General features: G+C 33.3%; 1 protein-coding gene and 1 long non-coding RNA gene across 2 annotated transcripts; one reads left to right on the plus strand and one right to left on the minus strand.

Moving 5' to 3' along the window:
• The first annotated feature begins 7,893 nt into the window (after window positions 1-7,893).
• LOC111056788 lies at window positions 7,894-17,527 on the plus strand. The gene is made up of 3 exons (XM_039444113.1): window positions 7,894-7,936; window positions 13,892-14,027; window positions 16,765-17,527. Exons 1-3 carry the CDS (start codon window positions 7,912-7,914, stop codon window positions 16,946-16,948), a joined length of 345 nt encoding a protein of 114 aa, XP_039300047.1. The 5' UTR covers window positions 7,894-7,911; the 3' UTR covers window positions 16,949-17,527.
• LOC111060312 lies at window positions 9,685-12,266 on the minus strand. Its single transcript, XR_005573593.1, has 3 exons — window positions 12,124-12,266; window positions 10,625-10,746; window positions 9,685-9,826 (listed from the first exon to the last, which is right to left on the minus strand). It is a non-coding gene; the product is annotated as an uncharacterized LOC111060312 (long non-coding RNA).
• Window positions 17,528-18,939: the final 1,412 nt, after the last annotated feature.

An 18,939-nucleotide genomic window follows, 5' to 3' on the forward strand; every position in this document is an offset into this window, starting at 1 on the left:
TGTCAACATCTGTTCAATCTAATAGAATCTATAAGGATTAAGTTATAACCTTCTTGATAATAACTTTGGTGTAAACCCAGCTTAAAGATGCATACCTCTTTAATGTCTTTGATTGAAACTATAAACCTTATACAAATACAATAATAGACTGGCTTCTCCACACATCTGTGTAATCACTTGTCAGCTGATTTATGATGAATAATTCTATAGTCTGATTTTTACTCTAATATTGGCGTATCAATGAAGGAGGCTCCTTTTTCCTTTTATATTATCCTTGAAATGCAAAATTTCCAAAAACCTTGTATATACGTCGACGCGCAATTTAAAAAGAAACATACCTGTCAAATTTCATAAAAATCTATTACCGCGTTTCGCCGTAAATGCGCAACATATAAATATTTGAACATTAAGAGAAATGCCAAACCGTCGACTTGAATCTTAGACCTCACTTCGTTCGGTCAATTAATTAACAAAATATTTGATCTTAATTATACAAATTAATTATTTGAAAAATATATTTTATTGACGAATAAAATATAAGTGATTATTATAAACAAGAATGAATAGTTGATATCACTTTAGATATACCAGTATCAGCTATGGAAGTATCAGTGCGGATATACCGGTATGTCAGGCAGTGGCAAGGCGGAGAATCGGCAACACTGTTTTCCTCTACAGTCAAGTGTAAAAATCCTCGATACCCTTTTTGAGAATGGACAACTCAAGGTCCAAACTTCACCGTTTCATGTGAAAACATTACAGAAATTCCTCAACTTTCGCATATTTCATCACATTTCTTTGCTCGAAATTATTCTAAAACTCTTCAGTTTGTAGATTGATATGATGATTCATCATTGAATTCTATTCTTACTGGTAATTATCTTCAACGCTATAGTGAGGTCCACGTTATAATGGCAATAATTGTATGCTATCCTTGTCTATCATTCAACAAAGCTGATCCCTTTCTTTCTTTGCTCTGTTGCCAACCCGTCTTTTAACAATGTAGAATTAATCATTTATTAACAAAATATTGCATCTTTATTATAAAAATTCATTATGAAATTATTCTAAAATATAATTTAATGCTTAATAGAATATAATTGATCATTCTAAACGAAAATGAACAGTTAATATTAGACTACATTAATAAACCTGTATCAGCTAAGGTCTATTGACAAGACAGGTTCGGCAACGTTGTTCTCCTATCTTTCTCCATTGCCATTATAACGTGGACCTCACTATAGAACGTGAAATGGATTTTGTATTGTTGAACACATGAATAAGGTATTTTTGATAAGACGACTACTATCTTGAAAACTCTCCCAATGTAAACGTTGTTGGTAGAGTACTAGTTTTTAGTAGAGTAGAGTGGGATAGTCCTCTACCACTTGCCTTCCCCCACCACCGCATCTCTTCTCACTCTACTCTACCACTACTATGCTAATCAAAACAGTCTCGAACTAGTAGAGTAGAGTCGTGCCATAGGCTATTAAGTTTAAGAACATATCAATAATGTTTAAAACTATCAGTTTCAGCATATTTCAATGCTTTATGTAAAACTGGTTTGGCTGAACGGCAATAATGAATGTTTCGTATTGACATTTTAAGGTTAGTTCTGTTCACTAGACAACACACTTTACCTACTCGACCAAGTAAGAATAGTTGAGTTAGCTCGGTAGAGTTGGTATGCCAGTAACTCGACCACTAACTCTACTAGTGAAAACCAGACTTTAGAGTTTGTACTATAGTTTCAAACGAGTTCCAACTCGAGTTTGGTGTACTCTCCGAAGACCGAATGATCGGGGGCGGGGCTAAATAGCAACAGATTGGAGGCCAAGTTGACGAACACCAGATGGAAGAGCGGAGAGGCAAAGGCGCGCTCAACGAACAGCGCATGCGCACAGCAAGCAGACAACAAAAGAGCGGCTGTAGACGCGCGTCTACTTCCTCCTGCAGACTGCAACTACAAACAAATGAGTCATTCATTCATTTATTTGCATCAAAACTATTTTCTCAAAAAGATACAACAGAATATCAGCATCACGACTAACTCGTTTGTTATTTTCATTTAAAATAACTAATAAATATTGGTCTTAAAAACCAATAAGACTCCCTTCTGAATATCTATACAGAGAATTTCTGGTATTTAGTATACCACATCTGTTTGAATTTGAATTATTGAAATTTATTTATTTGAGACCACATACTTTTCCTTTATCTGCGGTGCACATGTATGGTGCACGAAGACAAATTAGAGAACCCCTTGAGGAGCCTCGTCTCAGGACTACTGCAGCTGCAAATCATGCTTTTTCCAGGGGGCCCCGTTTATTCAATCAACTTCCTCTATCAATAGTCTCTGCACCAAGCTTTTCTATATTCAAAAATGGTGTCCGTTGTTTCTTTGAAATGAGGCAAAATTGAAGATTGATGTATTTACAAGGCCTTTATGTTTACTTACTCTCTTTTACATCATTAATGTTCCAATACCGTACGGTAAAATTGAGGATTAAGTGCATGACAGTCTTTTCTTTGTTGCTTTTTATTCTTTCTATGCATTCTGTTAGTTTTTCTCACTGTGTCCATTATCATTATTTTGTTTTTATATACCAGATTCATTCAATTTTCAGTGACTCTGAAAGAACAATTATAATAATGAAGAAAATTATTTTATTTATTTTCTTTTATAAGATTCGATTAGATATAAATAGGTATGATTTTGTTTATACCAAAATAGATTGTGAAATAAGTAAACTCTTCATTTGTAGAGCTTTAATCGAATAAAATTGAACATGACTTTCTACTAGTAACGGATCAACAACATTTGATATTTATGAATGAATCAATGACAACGAAAACATATGGTTTATCATATCATTCTACCCGGCTAGATTTTCGTGTTATCTTAGGGGCAAGATGACGGAGCGACACAGTGGACTCTTGTCCATCAGGGCGACGAATGTGAGCATACTCTGGGTTTGCCTCAATCAATTCAACTTCTTCTACTGATGAATCTTGCTTTGAATTTCGGTTCATTTTCTTCAGCCAAACTGGTCCTGGGCTCATTAGCCAAGATGGTAGTGACTGTCCATTTGTTGAGGATCTCATGTGTAGGAACATTCGTTCATGAGGGGTGCAATTTGTTGTAGTACACAAAAGAGATCGAATAGAGTGAAGTGCATCAGGCAACACTTCCTCCCATCGATTTGAATCAAGTCCTCGTGATCTTAGGGCTAGTGTTATTGCTTTCCATATAATTCCATTATATCGCTCTACTTGACCATTCCCTCTCGGATTGTAAGGCGTTGATCTACTAGTTGCTATCCCTTTTGAGCCAAGAAAGCTCTTCAACTCAGTTGACATGAAGGATGTTCCTCTGTCTGTGTGAATATAGCTTGGAAGGCCAAACATTGATATTAATGAGACCAGGCAATTTATGACTGTTCTCGCAGTCATGTCTGGACAAGGAAATACAAAAGGGAATCTTGAGTACTCATCAACCATCACCAGTAGGTATTTATTTCTTGTTTTTGATTGTACGGGTCCTTTGAAGTCCATATTAATTCGTTCAAAAGGTTTTGTTGCCTTTATGAGATTTCCTTTTGTCTTCATATACTGTGGTTTTATTTCAGAGCAAATTGCACAATTGGAGCAAATTTTCCTTACATCATCTACAGTATAGGGGAGATTTTTCATTCTGAGCCAGTGGTAGAAACGAGTTACACCAGGGTGACAAAGTTCATCATGGTATTTTGCCAAAGCTGAGTTCAATGTTGAACAACCAGCTGTAATACATATACGAGAGAGTGCATCAGCTGGTGCGTTTTCTTTTCCAGGTCTGTAGACTATGTTGAATTTGTATTCAGATAATTCTAGGCGCCACCTTTGTATCTTTTCATTTTTTATTTTTCTATTGTGTTGAGTGCCAAACATGAATGTGACTGATTTTTGGTCAGTGATCAAAGTGAATTGTTTTCGTAGTAAATAGTGTCTCCATTTTCTTATAGACTCCACAATGGCATAGGCTTCTTTCTCAACAGCTGAATGCCTGGTTTCACTTTGGGACAAAGTTCGTGAGAAAAAGGCTACTGGTCGAGAATTTTGTGTTAATGTTGCACCAATTGCAAAATCTGATGCATCTGTCTCAATTATGAATGGTACATTTTCATCAACAAAGAGCAGTACCGCGGAAGCAATTTCATTTTTCAACAATTCCAAAGTTTCCATCAGATCTTGAGATAGAGGGAATTTCTGTATGTGGACAAGGGGGTGAATCTTTTGAGAAAAGTTTTTAATCCATCGGGAGTAATGAGCCAGTAATCCCATGAGTCGTTTCATTTCTTTAGCATTTCTTGGGGGTGGAAAGTTCATGAGTGGTGCAAGGCGTTCTGGGTCAGGTTTAATTTCTCCATGTTTTATCTCATACCCAAGGAACTTCAATGATTTTTTTGAAAATTTACATTTTTCTTCATTTATAGTCAAGCCATACAATTCAATTACTTGTTGAAATTTCTTAAGATTTCTGTCATGTTCTTCTTGATCTGAACCGCAAATGACAACATCATCCAAATAGGCAAAGCAGTCGTTCAAATTCTCTCTTTCTATAAGTCCGTTTATTGTACGTTGGAAGGCAGCTACTCCATTGGTTACTCCGAATGGTATTCGTTTGAACTGATAAAGTTTTCGGCCTACTTCAAAGGCAGTGTAATGTCGTTCATTCTCAAGAATCGGTATTTGATGGTAAGCTGACTTGAAATCTACAGTACTAAAAATGTTGTACTTGGCAATTGTGTTTACAAGATCTTCGATCAATGGGAGAGGGTATGCGTCTAAATTTGTGAATTTATTAATAGTCTGTGAATAGTCTATGACCATTCGTTTCTTCTGTCCATTGGTTACAATGAAAGGCTGGGCACGCCAACTGGACTGGCTTTCCTCAATTATTCCTTCTGTAAGGAGGCGATTGACCTCATTCTTCATGAATTCATAGTCATCTTGTGGGTGTCTTCTGGATCGGGTAGTTATTGGGTGGCAATCGGGAGTCAAGTCATTGAAAAGGGAACATGGTTTTATCATGGCCTCCACCAAGAGGCAATCTTTCAAGGGTGGTGTGGTTGTAGAATTATTATCTATTACAAGAGGCTGTTTATTACCATTGAATGCTAAACTTATTGTAGAGTGATTCATCAAAAAATCGTGACCAAGTATCACATTGCAACAGCATTCTTTTAATACCAAGAGTTTAATATTGTTGTATTCATTTCCTTTGTACACAATATTGCTATAAACACATGCTTTTGTAGCGGCGTTATGTTGAACAGATGCAAATCTTATAAAACAAGAATCTGATGCAGTTTTAAATTTATTTGTTTTTGCAAATTTTTCATCAATAAAACTGGCAACACTTCCGGTATCAATAAGAGCTGGTGTATTTATTCCATTCACCGAAACAATAATTGTAGCTTTAGAAAGATTACTGGCTATACCAGCTGCAGTAATAGTTGACGTAGTTAGTTTTTCTTTGAGCGTTTTACTTTTACACACATGGGAAAAGTGTCCAATTCGGGAACATTTATGACAAGTCTTTCCTATTGCAGGACATTCTTGAGAATTTGAGTGTTTTTTATATCCGCAACGTTGGCATTGAACGGATTTCTCTACAATTGCCTGTCGATTTTGGGTTACAGCATTAACATCTGAGAAAGATTCACTCAAGCTTATGTTTTTATTTTCTTCAACAGAGTTTGTATAACAAGTACTTTTAAAGGAGTCGGCATATGTTTTTGCGGATTCAAGAACACGTGCTTGGGAAACGGTTTCTTGTAGACTCAAATCTCCTTGTTGAAAAAGTTTCTCTTTAATTTCAATAGAACATAACCCTGAAACAAGAGCATCTCTAATATGCTCGTTTTTGTTTTCTTCGGCTGACACTCTAGTGAAGTTACATGATAAGCTTAATCTTTTTAGTTCAGAATAGTAGTGATCAATGGACTCACCTATTTGTTGTTTTGCATTAGCAAGGCAGTATCGTGCATAAATTTCGTTCTTTGTTGATTAAAAATTATCCTTCTTGTTTTGTTAAATATTGGTTTAATATTTACAATATTCATAACAAATAGTGTTAAAATAGAACACAATTGATTCAGTTTATTTTAGTTTTGTTGAAGGATTTTTTAGTTTATTTTATTGTAGTTAGTTTTTTGTTTTGTTGAATGATATTCCGGTTTGTTTGAATGTGTTCTGGTTTATTGTACTGTAGTCCAAGATAAAATTATTATGTTAAGCGACTCATCCCTCAGCACAAGCATTATGCTTAAAGAGGGATGAACCATTAATGTTTCTTTAGGAGCACTTACCTTTCATTATTATTATCATTCATTTTTATTTTATTTTTTTAATATTGTATCATTTGTATTTATTTTATCTACACATAGGGTTCTGTTTATTTATTATTTTATTATTGAATGTTTGATGATTATGAAATGCTTTTGTGTTTTTGAATGTATTTGTAATGTAATTCATTTTAATTGGTTGAATAAAGCATTTATTTATTTTATTTGATCTGTAGAGTGCGGCAGTGAAACTTTCTTTATTTAAAAGTAAATAAAACTCTTTGTATGGATCAGAAAGTTTGTATTTATTTTTTCTACACACATATATAAAGTTTTGTTTCAATCAGTTTTGAATACCAAATCAAGTAGGTGACATCCCCCATTCTCCATACACTGATGAAACCGATTTCTGGCGTTTGTCATGACTCCTGCCAGCATTGCAGGCGTTATGTTAGCAATTTCTTCCCTGATATTGGTCTTCAAATCTTGTAGGACACCTAGGATACCCCCAAAATTTCAAACACTCATAACTTTTGACACAATGCTCGAATTTCATCATACTACAGTTCATTCTCCTCATTGCCTTTTCCGCATCTCCTCTTTCACCTCAATACTCATTGGAGATCTGAATGATCTCATTTTTAATTCAGAATTTTATAATCTAAAAAATCTGGTGTGGTACACTCACACAACTTTCCTTGCTCATTGAACTGTAAGCCTCATTCTTAAACGAGAATAATTTAAGGGAACGTATCCAGTACAGTAAAAATATAATTCCTTTCATATCTAATTGGACTATTCATACTCGCTCGTCCGTGCTGAGTGGGAACAGTCCAATCATAACTCATGGCAATTATATTTCCACTGATTCTGATACTGAGATGTGTGAATCCAGCTTTATGCTCAATAGGGCAGAAAAGGATTACCATTGATCTTATGAGAGTGGACATAAAATGTTTGTCTGACAATAGTACTTCACGTCACAAGTCCGGTAACGGTAGTTTACTGCATAAGTATGAATTATTATATTATTATACGAATGCGGTAAATACGTTACCGTACAAGTTACGTACAATATTTTTTGTCATGCTTTTCTCAGAAAGAATAATATTGCTGAGAAACAGTAACCATTACCTGCTGCTGCTCGAGCTACTGCATTCTATAAACATGACCTAGCCCATAGCTCCTATGTCATAACAGACTTATCTAGCTCAAATAAAATAATAAAGGCCAATGTTAAAAAATGTCAGATGAGTTCTTATAACTTGAAACTCATTAGTTGAGTTCTAATAATATTTGAGTTATTCTATTAGTTACTTAGATATTATTAACTCACTCTCTTCTTCTTACTAAAGTTCTCAACAAAAAGAAGTTTAAATTATTGTTACCAATATAATAACAACTAAAGACTATAACGCTAAGACTATATAGCTATTTGAATCAATTTGAATGTTCCTATTTCGGAACTTGGAAACATACTCGACTGTAAAGAAAACCATATGATCTCTTTACAGTATAGTATGCTGTAATGAAAATCACATCTTTTCTTGTTCTGCAAACAGCTGTTTACCGGCTTGATTTGATGCATGGAAAACAGCTGCAATTGAGTTAAGCTGTGTTTTCGTAACGGGCAGAAGCAGAATCGATTGCAGCGCACCCAGGCGGGCAGAAACAGTAACACTCAAAGAACTAGTTCTTTGACATGAATTTTGCTTTATGTGTTATGGGTAATGAACTTTTTGGGTTGTCCAAAAGGTAATTCTAAAATGATTATTGGATATTTAATTCAATAAAGTGAATAAATTGCTTTTTATAACTCAGATAACTTTTCCACAATTATTAGTTACTTCAATTATGCTAAATTTTATGCTTTATAGGCATGTCAATCAAAGAGTTTACTTTTCATTTCCTATGCTTGAAATTTGTAAGGGTGAATTATTTGAAGTAACAGATTGTATTTCATTATTAATAAGATATTATTTTATTAACTAGAAGCATTCCATTATTAATAATATATATTATTTTATTAACTAGAATCATTTGCCTTCAGAGTCAATGCATGTTCTTTGAATCACATCGTGTATAGGTAGGCCTACCTACTATGAGTACCGTATTCAACTTCAAAGGCCTATTGAAGCTCTAAAAAAAAATCAAATTAATAAATGAGTGTTTTACTTTTGGCATTTTTGGAATCTACGGGTTATATTACACCAAGAGAAATAAATATTGTAAACGTTTTTTAGGCAATTTTATTTTAGCAGTCCCCTTTTTGATCATTGGATAGGTACGGTCCCGGCTGATATACTTAAATAAGAATCGTGAGGCCCATTGCCTGCCTAAATCAATATGCCTTTTCAGGCAAGGTTGAATTAGGGACTCCTCACCAGTAAAAGCTATACGAATATTAAAAATTATTATTATTATAGATTACTGTAACACATATGACATGTACAAAGTGTATTCAAACAGGCGAACTAATTCTAATAATCATTGTTGATATAACTATATATTGCTAGAATAAACAGGTTCTGTTATGGTACCTTCTTTAAAAAACACATAGCCTATTTTAAAATGGATAAATATCTATTAATTATAAAAGGTAACTAGTACCCTTGTGATATTCCAAAATGAAACATGATAGTTTCGACTTGTTCAATAAGGACTCTCTTGACAATGACATAATTAGAAACTGCATGCTCATGCTTATTTTGAATATTTTAGGGTAGGCCTACTAGTTATTTTCTATAATTAAACATTAAAGTTGCCCTATCAAAATTAATACTCTATTAGGGTATTAATTAGAACTAGAGTAGCCATTCAAACTCCTTATTTACTATAATGTTCTAAAAGCTTATTAATTTTAATCAAAGCCTTGGAAATATAGCCTAGAAGGTAGAATTGGAAGTCATTATATTTGATGTGGCTTGGAACATAATATTTTCAACTTTTGCTGAGTTATTTTTCATATTCAAAGAATTATTACCCCTTCAATGCAGTACATAAGTACTATTACTTAATTCTTAATGCAATACATAATTGTGATACCCTATTTTATATCCAATTCGAGTCTATTATTTAACTAGCATTTGCTAGTCAGCAATGTTAAATAATGTTATTATTTCCAAAAAAAGTAGAAGCCTTACAGAACCAATAAAGTTGTTAATAAGAGTTCGATGCTGTTGGGTTGAATATAATTTTAAAAATCCCTCAAGTATAAACCATCAAAACTCATTTTATTAGCTTCATGTCACTTGCTGTTTTATTCAAAACTACCTGAATTGAAGCAGTTTGCAGGAGCGATCAGAAGAAGAAGATATTATTATGAATAACATGAAATAAAAACATCAAGATGTACTGAAAAAATGAATATATTTCTTAGATTAGTCCATCTCTTTCTTCTGTAGGCTACTACATCATACATGAATCATATCCATGGAATATTATTCATAGTTGATTTTCTTTGGCATCCTCTACTTCTGGCTGGTACACCTCTAGGCCTGAAATCAAAAAGTTATTGATAATTATTTATTATTCATTATAAAAAAAACTTTGCAAAGTGAATTCTGAAATTGATTGTTTGTAATCTGTATAAGTTTTTAATTATATTTCTTGGGAAGAAATCCCCCAATAATGACAAAGTAATATTATATGAGAAATTCCAATAAGCCAACAATCAGTTGAATTATTATTGGCATCAATCTGTAAGTTGTGTAATTCTGAATGATTGATTGAATAAATAAATAAATCTCCATGCAGGAATTGGGATTAATCAGTGTGCCCCAAGGTCAAAAGAACTTGTTGGTGAACAACATATTTTTGGATACCATGAACAATTCATTTATTTCTGTGGTCAGTAGGCCTACTTCTCAACCGTTTGGTTTACTAAACTCTTCCAAAATGTACTGCATGAAGTAATTATTAGTTCTACATTCAGAGAAACAAGTTTAATGAAACAAATGGGAATAACCAATAAATTAATTGCTTAATCTGAAATGATGATTATCTACAACATTATAAGTAGAACTAAGTGATTTGAAAATAAATACCAAACTGTAAATACATAAATCTCTCAAAATAATGCAGGTATTTCATGAATTCAATCATAAATTTTAAAAGGTGGAATCACTGTCATTAAAGCTATTATTCAGTGTTTTCTACCAGCACTTGCTGAGTGAGTTTTTGAAGTCATCTGATAATAAAACATCGAAGTGGATAAACTTTTTAAAAAAATGTGAAACTGTATAAAATGACATCGCCTATATAAAGTTTAAAAAATGAGTGGAATTTTATCTTACCTAACTTATTCTTATTCTAACTATGGGTTTCAATGACTTTTTCCATCCTGGTCAACAAAAAAGATGTCATATGAATTTCCTTTCGAGCACATTCTCTTCAATATTTTGTTTGTAAATGGTACCTGAAAAAAGAAACATATTTAATCTTTCAACATATATCCATTTTGGAGATAAAGTGAAGTTAATCATCAATGATAATACATAGTTTGGACTTTGAATAAATTAGAAGTGAACTGGGCCTCAATAAACTATTTACATAGTGTATAGTATACTATAGCCTACTTACATTAGGCTATATACTATAGCCTACTTACAAGTATATAGCCTACTTACATTTGTAGCACATAACAGAAAACACTTTAAAGTTTTATAATATAAATTAAAACAGGAGACACATGACATGGATAGATTAAAAACACTAAAAAACTTACATTACACACTCTCTGCTCAGTCGAGAAAAGGGACACAGTTCCTCGAAAATTTCCGATTCTAATGTAAGTTTTTCAGTGTTTTTAATCCATCTATGTTGTGTGTCTCCTGTTTCAATTTATACTATTTACATTGATATACCTGAGATCACGCAATATATTGATCAATAGAGCATGAATAAGTGTTTCAAATACATTACTATTTTAGTTTTAAATGAGTTTGGTAGCAATGGTCAACCAGAAAAATAGTACCTATTTCATCTTTTTTCAATGGCAGTCTTTCAATATTCAATTACACTGACTCTGATCAAGTTATTCCTATAACAATCTATGTAATTTTGTTTCCAAGTGAATTTAAATTAACTAAAACAAGATTAATTTATGGATAGGTACCAAAGACAAAGTAAATGTTCTCATAGTCAGGTTAGTTTTGTTATTGTATTGATAAACTATGGGTTGAAATATTTTGAGGTGCAACAATGATAAAGGAATTTTAGGACTTAGAATGTAATGAAATACTTCAAAGTCAAATGATGATGTTATTTTCAATAAATCGGTTTGTGAAAACTACTAGCTGCATTATAAAAATGTATTTTGTGATTAGGCAAACTCAATGAAAGTGTAAAAGATTGTTAGCATGAAATGCTATCTTATCTTATCATGTAAAATTCAAAATGTTATCTTGGTTTAATAATGTTTTGAATCTGATCATTTTATGTTAATTTAATCAAGCAAGCTTGAATGAGTTTAAATCTAAATAGTTGATTAGATTTCTCTCTTTCTTGTGATAATTCTCTACCATACACAAACTGGCTAGTCTAGGCTTTACATTATTATTAAATACTAGAAGTTATACTTCAAATAAATAAATAAAAATTCGTCAACTTCTAACTTCTTGAAAAATGAAAAAGATAGCAATTTAGACCTAGAGACTAGGTTATTAAAGGCCTACTAAAGTAGACTACCTGAATAAAAATTGTAAACATGCTGGTAGGCTATTTATAAAAATTATATTAAATTGTGTACGGTAGATCTAGCCTACTTTATTATGAGAAATTTAAGTCTACTTACTTGAATCCTCTATCACATCAGCAATTTTTAACCATTTTCTATTTTTCAAATAGGTAATTCGTTGTGCAGGTCTGGAAAGTACAAAACTTTGAACTGTCGCATCAAATTTATAACGAATTTTACGCCTTTCGGTTGTAAATCCATTTTCAATATTTCTCTTGTAAAAATTATAAGAATAAAGAAACCAATGGAAATATTTTATACCTCAATTTTCTACTACAAATTAATTTCACAGTATAATAGTAGCAATCCGAAATCTGACAACCAACAGCAAAATAATATATCAAAACAAACCATCCAAAAATTAAAGATTAAGGTTAAAAAGAACATGGCGTCTGATCCAGAGAAAGATTCTTCTGCCGGTGTCACGTGATCAGAGCAGAAAAATATTTCGAAGCTGTCTGTTCCCGTCGACAGAATCCCGATATTAGTTCTTTTTCGACAAAACGGTTCACGAGCAGTGATCGGTCGAAGCAAAATAGCATTGTGATGATAGGCCTAAAAATGAACGGCGAAATGAACGACAGTTCGTCTCTGATTTGAACAGTTCTTTTTTTCTGCTCAACTTTCTGCCGATGGGTGAACACTACCATAAGAACAAATGTTAATTTAAAGTGAATTCTGTCGTCTGCCCGTTACGAAAACACACCTTTAGTATGACAAAAAATAGATTTGTGAGGAAAGATTTGGTTTGATAAACTCATAGAAGCTGTAATGTAGCCGATAATTTGCCATGACTTTTCAAGATACCCCAAGATAATCCAAGATATTGTTTGAAAGTTCAAAAGTGTCGACAACGGTAAAAATTCATGACAAGTAAAATTGGCCTGGAAAAAAGGATACCTCTAGGCAGTCGCTTACAAGGATGGGACCTGGGACTATCTACAGCAGATAAACGGGCTACATCACACCTCCATAAGTATTTCAATCCAAATCTTCCCTCACAAATTTATTTTGTCAAATACCATAAAAAGATGTAAATTTATAGCTAAAAGATTATAGTTCTCATTCCAATTTCCCTTTTAAATTTCAAAATCATACCACTCATCATGTGGAGGGGAGTAAAATTGCACTTCAACAATATTTACTAAACTGTTCATTGACATGATATGCTCTTGTTTTATTGCAATAAATATTCACATCGTAAACAACACAGAATAAAAGCTTCAATGAAAAACTATCCATTCTTAAATACTTCTTTATTCTTGATAATAGGTTTCGTAAAACGCATTTATGTGGATATTGTTTATTGGAAATGAATGAAAATGTTATTAATGATTATAATAGTAGAATTTTACACAGTCTTCTAATATTCATGCTATTATAAGGCTTCTGATGTTTCTTTAAATTCACATACAAAGGAGATGAATAGCTACCTCTTCTACATTATGAAACATTACATTCAGTTGACTCAATTTGAAAAAACCTATTTTATCTAACTATCTAATGCATAATTGCAGTAAGTTTTGTTCAATTCATTAGTCTGGAATTTGTTAATATTATCAACCATTTATTTATCTAATTATGTCCTTTCATAAGAAACATATAATATTCCAATAGTAGAATTCATATTCTTATTAGATAGTATCCTGATTATGTGTAACCTTATCTAAATTTTGGAGAGGAATTGCTCAAGGTTACCTTATTTTTCCTCTCCCTATCATTTTGATAAGAAAAATGAATAAAACAATTTGATTGATGTCTGCTGTTTATTCAGAAGTTAGATGTTTATTTATAAAGAATAAATGAAATAAATTGATGTTTGCAGAGTTTTGCACAGCCGCTTGTTTTATAAGCACATTCACAAGCAGCACCACGAGTGGACGGCTCCAATCTCAGTTACCGCCATCTACTGTCATCCCATCGAGCACACATTCAGCAATCTTTTGCCGCCCTTCCTCGGGGTAAGCTCCAGCATAGATAAACGACATGGTGTTTTGTATCAAGTTTAGATGATACTGTATCATGTGTGGTGATACTGTATCCAAAATGTGGTGATACCTTAGAGAAAATATAGCTTAAGGGCGGTTGCAGACGAACCACATTCGTATATAGGATGTGGGACCGTCATACCACAGATCAATATGACTAAACGCCCTAACGCAGAGAGACTTTCACACTACATTCGAGAAAACGCTCATTAGTGCAACAGTAATGTTAAGGTGTGTACAGATATACGTGAGTACAGAACATGGTGTGTACAGAACATGAGCAATTCACTTTTAATCAGCTGATGCCAAGCTTTTTATATCTTTACCTTATCGTTTCTGTAAAAATGCAGATATAGTCAGGTGATTAAAAGTGAATTGCTCATGTTCGCGGCGCGTATATCTGTACGCACCTTTATGTAATGTTCAGGTTGTAGGTTATGTTGAGGTGATTTCATAATAGTGTTTCATCGTGATAAAATTTGTAGAACCAATATTGATATTGTGGAATCTTTCCTTAATAGAAAAAACTATTTGAAATTGTCAAATTCCACTTTAATAAACACAAAGTTCACAGGACATGAAATCATGTAAATCGTGCAAACTTTGTGTTTATTAAAGTGGAGTTTGACCAATTATTGTCAATTTGAAATTATTTCAAATAGTTTTTTTTAATTTTTCATATATTTTTCATTTTCCCATGGAATACCACTCTAGATCTTCAGTTCAAGTTTTTGGCGCGCACTTTTGAAATTAATTTCCATCAAAGTGTCGTAGAGTAACTGCGAAAATTGACAAAGGCTGATTCAAAGCAATAGTACAAATTCAAATCAAGTAGCTGGTGCTGGTGCCAGATGAAAGAATACTTTATAAGTGCTAGGTTGGCTATGTTGTAAATGGAAACATTTTATTATTGTTGTTATTATCAAAGGAAAAGTAATCTCCTCCATACTACGATATCACTATATATATATATATATATATATCATATACTCGAAGATAGGATTAATCAGACTATAGAATTATTCATAATCAATCAGCTGACAAGTGGATTATTCATTGCATGCATCACACACATGTCTGGAGGAGCCGGTGAACAAGTGACACCAGATACTTGTGGATGAGAAAACTGCGCGAGGTCTACTGTTCACAGAACTACTAGTATTACTATTTTTTCCGGGTGAGAGTGTAAGAACGGCACAATATGAGAGACTACCAGCATCACATAGCTCCACGAAAAAATCTGATATGGTACACTCACACAACTTTCCTTGCTCATTGAACTGTTCGCCCCGTTCTTAAACAAGAATAATTTAGGGGAATAACATAATGACGATTGGCGGCAACATAATTATTTGAAACTACGATCAAACTTCTGTATATGTGTATAATTATATAATTGTTTTCAGAGTACTTTTTCCTTTGTGTAAATTGTGAAATTCGATTATTTTTTTAAAAGTCATCAAAACAGCTGTTATCAGGAATATTATGGAGCTGAGCTCCATAATATTCTTGAGAAAAATGGCAGATAATTACAAAAAAACTTTTTTCACGATTTTCTCAAAAATTACATGATCGATTTTTTTTCCAAATTCATACCCTGTATAGTTATTTATCAGCTCTATCAACTGGCATGAGTCTTTTTCCTGGGAAACTAATGGGGGTCCACCCCATCCTTGAGAAATGGACTTTGTAACCTCCTTCTCGTGCATGAGGTAGGTAGGTAGAGCAGTTTATAAAAAGAACACAGTCATAGTCGAGATATTTCATCTGTAGAACAGCTGTTTTGACGACTTTTGAAAAAATCATCGAATTTCACAATTCACACAAAAGAAAAAGTACTCTGAAAACACATATAAAGTAGTATATGTAGTATACACATATAGTACACACATACACGTAGTATAAGTAATATAGGTACACATATAAGTAGTATACTCTTTATACACATATAAAGTAGTTTGATCGTAGTTGCAAATATTTTGCCGCCAATCGTCATTATGTTAATCCCCTAAATTATTCTCGTCTAAGAATGAGGCTTACAGTTCAATGAGCAAGGAAAGTTGTGTGAGTGTACCATACCAGATTTTTTAATAATGTAGAAATATAATCAATCAGAAAAATATTCAATTTCAATTATAATTTTTTTGATTCAATTATTGAAAAAATATTTCCTTGGCAAATAAAATATAATTGATTATTTTAAACACGAACAGTTAAAATATTAGAACAGATATACCAGTATCGATTCTTCACTTTTAAATACTTGCGATACGTACCTTTCTGACAATGGACAATGCAGACAACATTATATTGTTGAGGCTATGAGATATCATCGTATTCTATTGTTTGATATCAAAAACACAATAATAATATTAAATTATGAAACAGTAATTCATAAAATATATTATAAACATGATACCGCCATTCACGATACATAATTATATAGATTATTACAGTCGTTATGAGATTATCTCAATGATTTTTGTGAGATCGGACACGATCAGCTGTTATTCAAGGTCATTTTACAGCCCTAGGGCCGTAAAGTTTTACGGCCTGGTCGGAAAACAATCACTTTCGGCCTCCATATGACGCACGTAAACCAGCTCATTACATCCAAGTGTGGCGAAAACAAATTGATTGATGTCTGCTGTTTATTCAGAAGTTAGATGTTTATTTATAAAGAATAAATGAAATAAATTGATGTTTGCAGAGTTTTGCACAGCCGCTTGTTTTATAAGCACATTCACAAGCAGCACCACGAGTGGATGGCTCCAATCTCAGTTACCGCCATCTACTGTCATCCCATCGAGCACACATTCAGCAATCTTTTGCCGCCCTTCCTCGGGGTAAGCTCCAGCATAGATAAACGACATGGTGTTTTGTATCAAGTTTAGATGATACTGTATCATGTGTGGTGATACTGTATCCAAAATGTGGTGATACCTTAGAGAAAATATAGCTTAAGGGCGGTTGCAGACGAACCACATTCGTATATAGGATGTGGGACCGTCATACCACAGATCAATATGACTAAACGCCCTAACGCAGAGAGACTTTCACACTACATTCGAGAAAACACTCATTAGTGCAACAGTAATGTTAAGGTGTGTACAGATATACGCGCCGCGAACATAAGCAATTCACTTTTAATCAGCTGATGCCAAGCTTTTTATATCTTTACCTTATCGTTTCTGTAAAAATGCAGATATAGTCAGGTGATTAAAAGTGAATTGCTCATGTTCGCGGCGCGTATATCTGTACACACCTTTATGTAATGTTCAGGTTGTAGGTTATGTTGAGGTGATTTCATAATAGTGTTTCATCGTGATAAAATTTGTAGAACCAATATTGATATTGTGGAATCTTTCCTTAATAGAAAAAACTATTTGAAATTGTCAAATTCCACTTTAATAAACACAAAGTTCACAGGACATGAAATCATGTAAATCGTGCAAACTTTGTGTTTATTAAAGTGGAGTTTGACCAATTATTGTCAATTTGAAATTATTTCAAATAGTTTTTTTAATTTTCATATATTTTTCATTTTCCCATGGAACACCACTCTAGATCTTCAGTTCAAGTTTTTGGCGCGCACTTTGAAATTATTTCCATCAAAGTGTCGTAGAGTAACTGCGAAAATTGACAAAGGCTGATTCAAAGCAATAGTACAAATTCAAATCAAGTAGCTGGTGCTGGTGCCAGATGAAAGAATACTTTATAAGTGCTAGGTTGGCTATGTGTAAATGGAAACATTTTATTATTGTTGTTATTATCATTATGTTGTCAGGACAGGTGATTTCATAATAGTTCAATAGACAATAGTTGAGCTGGTATTGCAGAATGATTCAATGTGGAGAAAGCAGAAGATAGCTTGTTTTGCCTGCGCATGCGCAGAGAAGCAAGCAGACTACAATTCAATCGATCAATGAGAGCTTTTCAAATGTTAATTGTCACAATTTACCAGGCTTCGACTGTGGGGCAGGAATTTGTTACTGGAACTGGTATCTGGTCAAAATTGTTCCCATGGGACATGGAACTTTTTCATTTTTCCAGAATGGGCTCAATATGAAGTACACATTAAAGTACCAATTACAATTAACTACCGAGCTATCTAATATAACCTACAAATTGAGGTAAAATTCAAGAGAACACTATCACAGCGACTGCGATTGTAGAACAGAAGCTATATAGGGGAAGCGTGGTGCTCAAACCAGTGGTACCACAAAACCAAGGAAAATAATCGCTACCACAGCGCACAACGCCATGTGGAAGTATCAGAGCCACTGCCATGCTGCCAATGCATTTCATATGCGCTGCGTTTGTGGTACCACAGAAGGAAATAGTAGCTCCCACATCCCACATGCGATTGTGGTTCGTCTGCAACCGCCCTAAGAAAATATTCCATGGTGTTGTGTACAAGTTGAGATGATACTGTATCATATTCTGTTAATACTGTATCATTCAGGGTGATACAGTATCATTTTGTGGTGATACTAATAAATAAATAATTTTATTTCCATCTTAAATTTCACTTGACATTCATTTCAAAAAGTGAATTGCTCATGTTCGCGGCGCGTATATCTGTACGCACCTTTATGTATGTTCAGGTTGTAGGTTATGTTGAGGTGATTTCATAATAGTGTTTCATCGTGATAAAATTTGTAGAATCAATATTGATATTGTGAAATCTTTCCATAATAGAAAAAACTATTTGAAATTGTCAAATTCCACTTAATAAACACCAAAGTTCACAGGACATGAAATCATGTAAATCGTGCCAACTTTGTGTTTATTAAAGTGGAGTATGACAACAATTATTGTCAATTTGAAATTATTTCAAATTTTACTTGTTGTTGAGAAAACTGCGTGAGGTTACTGTTCACAA

This window comes from Nilaparvata lugens, unplaced genomic scaffold (genome assembly GCF_014356525.2).
Source record: "Nilaparvata lugens isolate BPH unplaced genomic scaffold, ASM1435652v1 scaffold2840, whole genome shotgun sequence".
NCBI classification, from domain to species: Eukaryota; Metazoa; Arthropoda; class Insecta; order Hemiptera; family Delphacidae; genus Nilaparvata; species Nilaparvata lugens.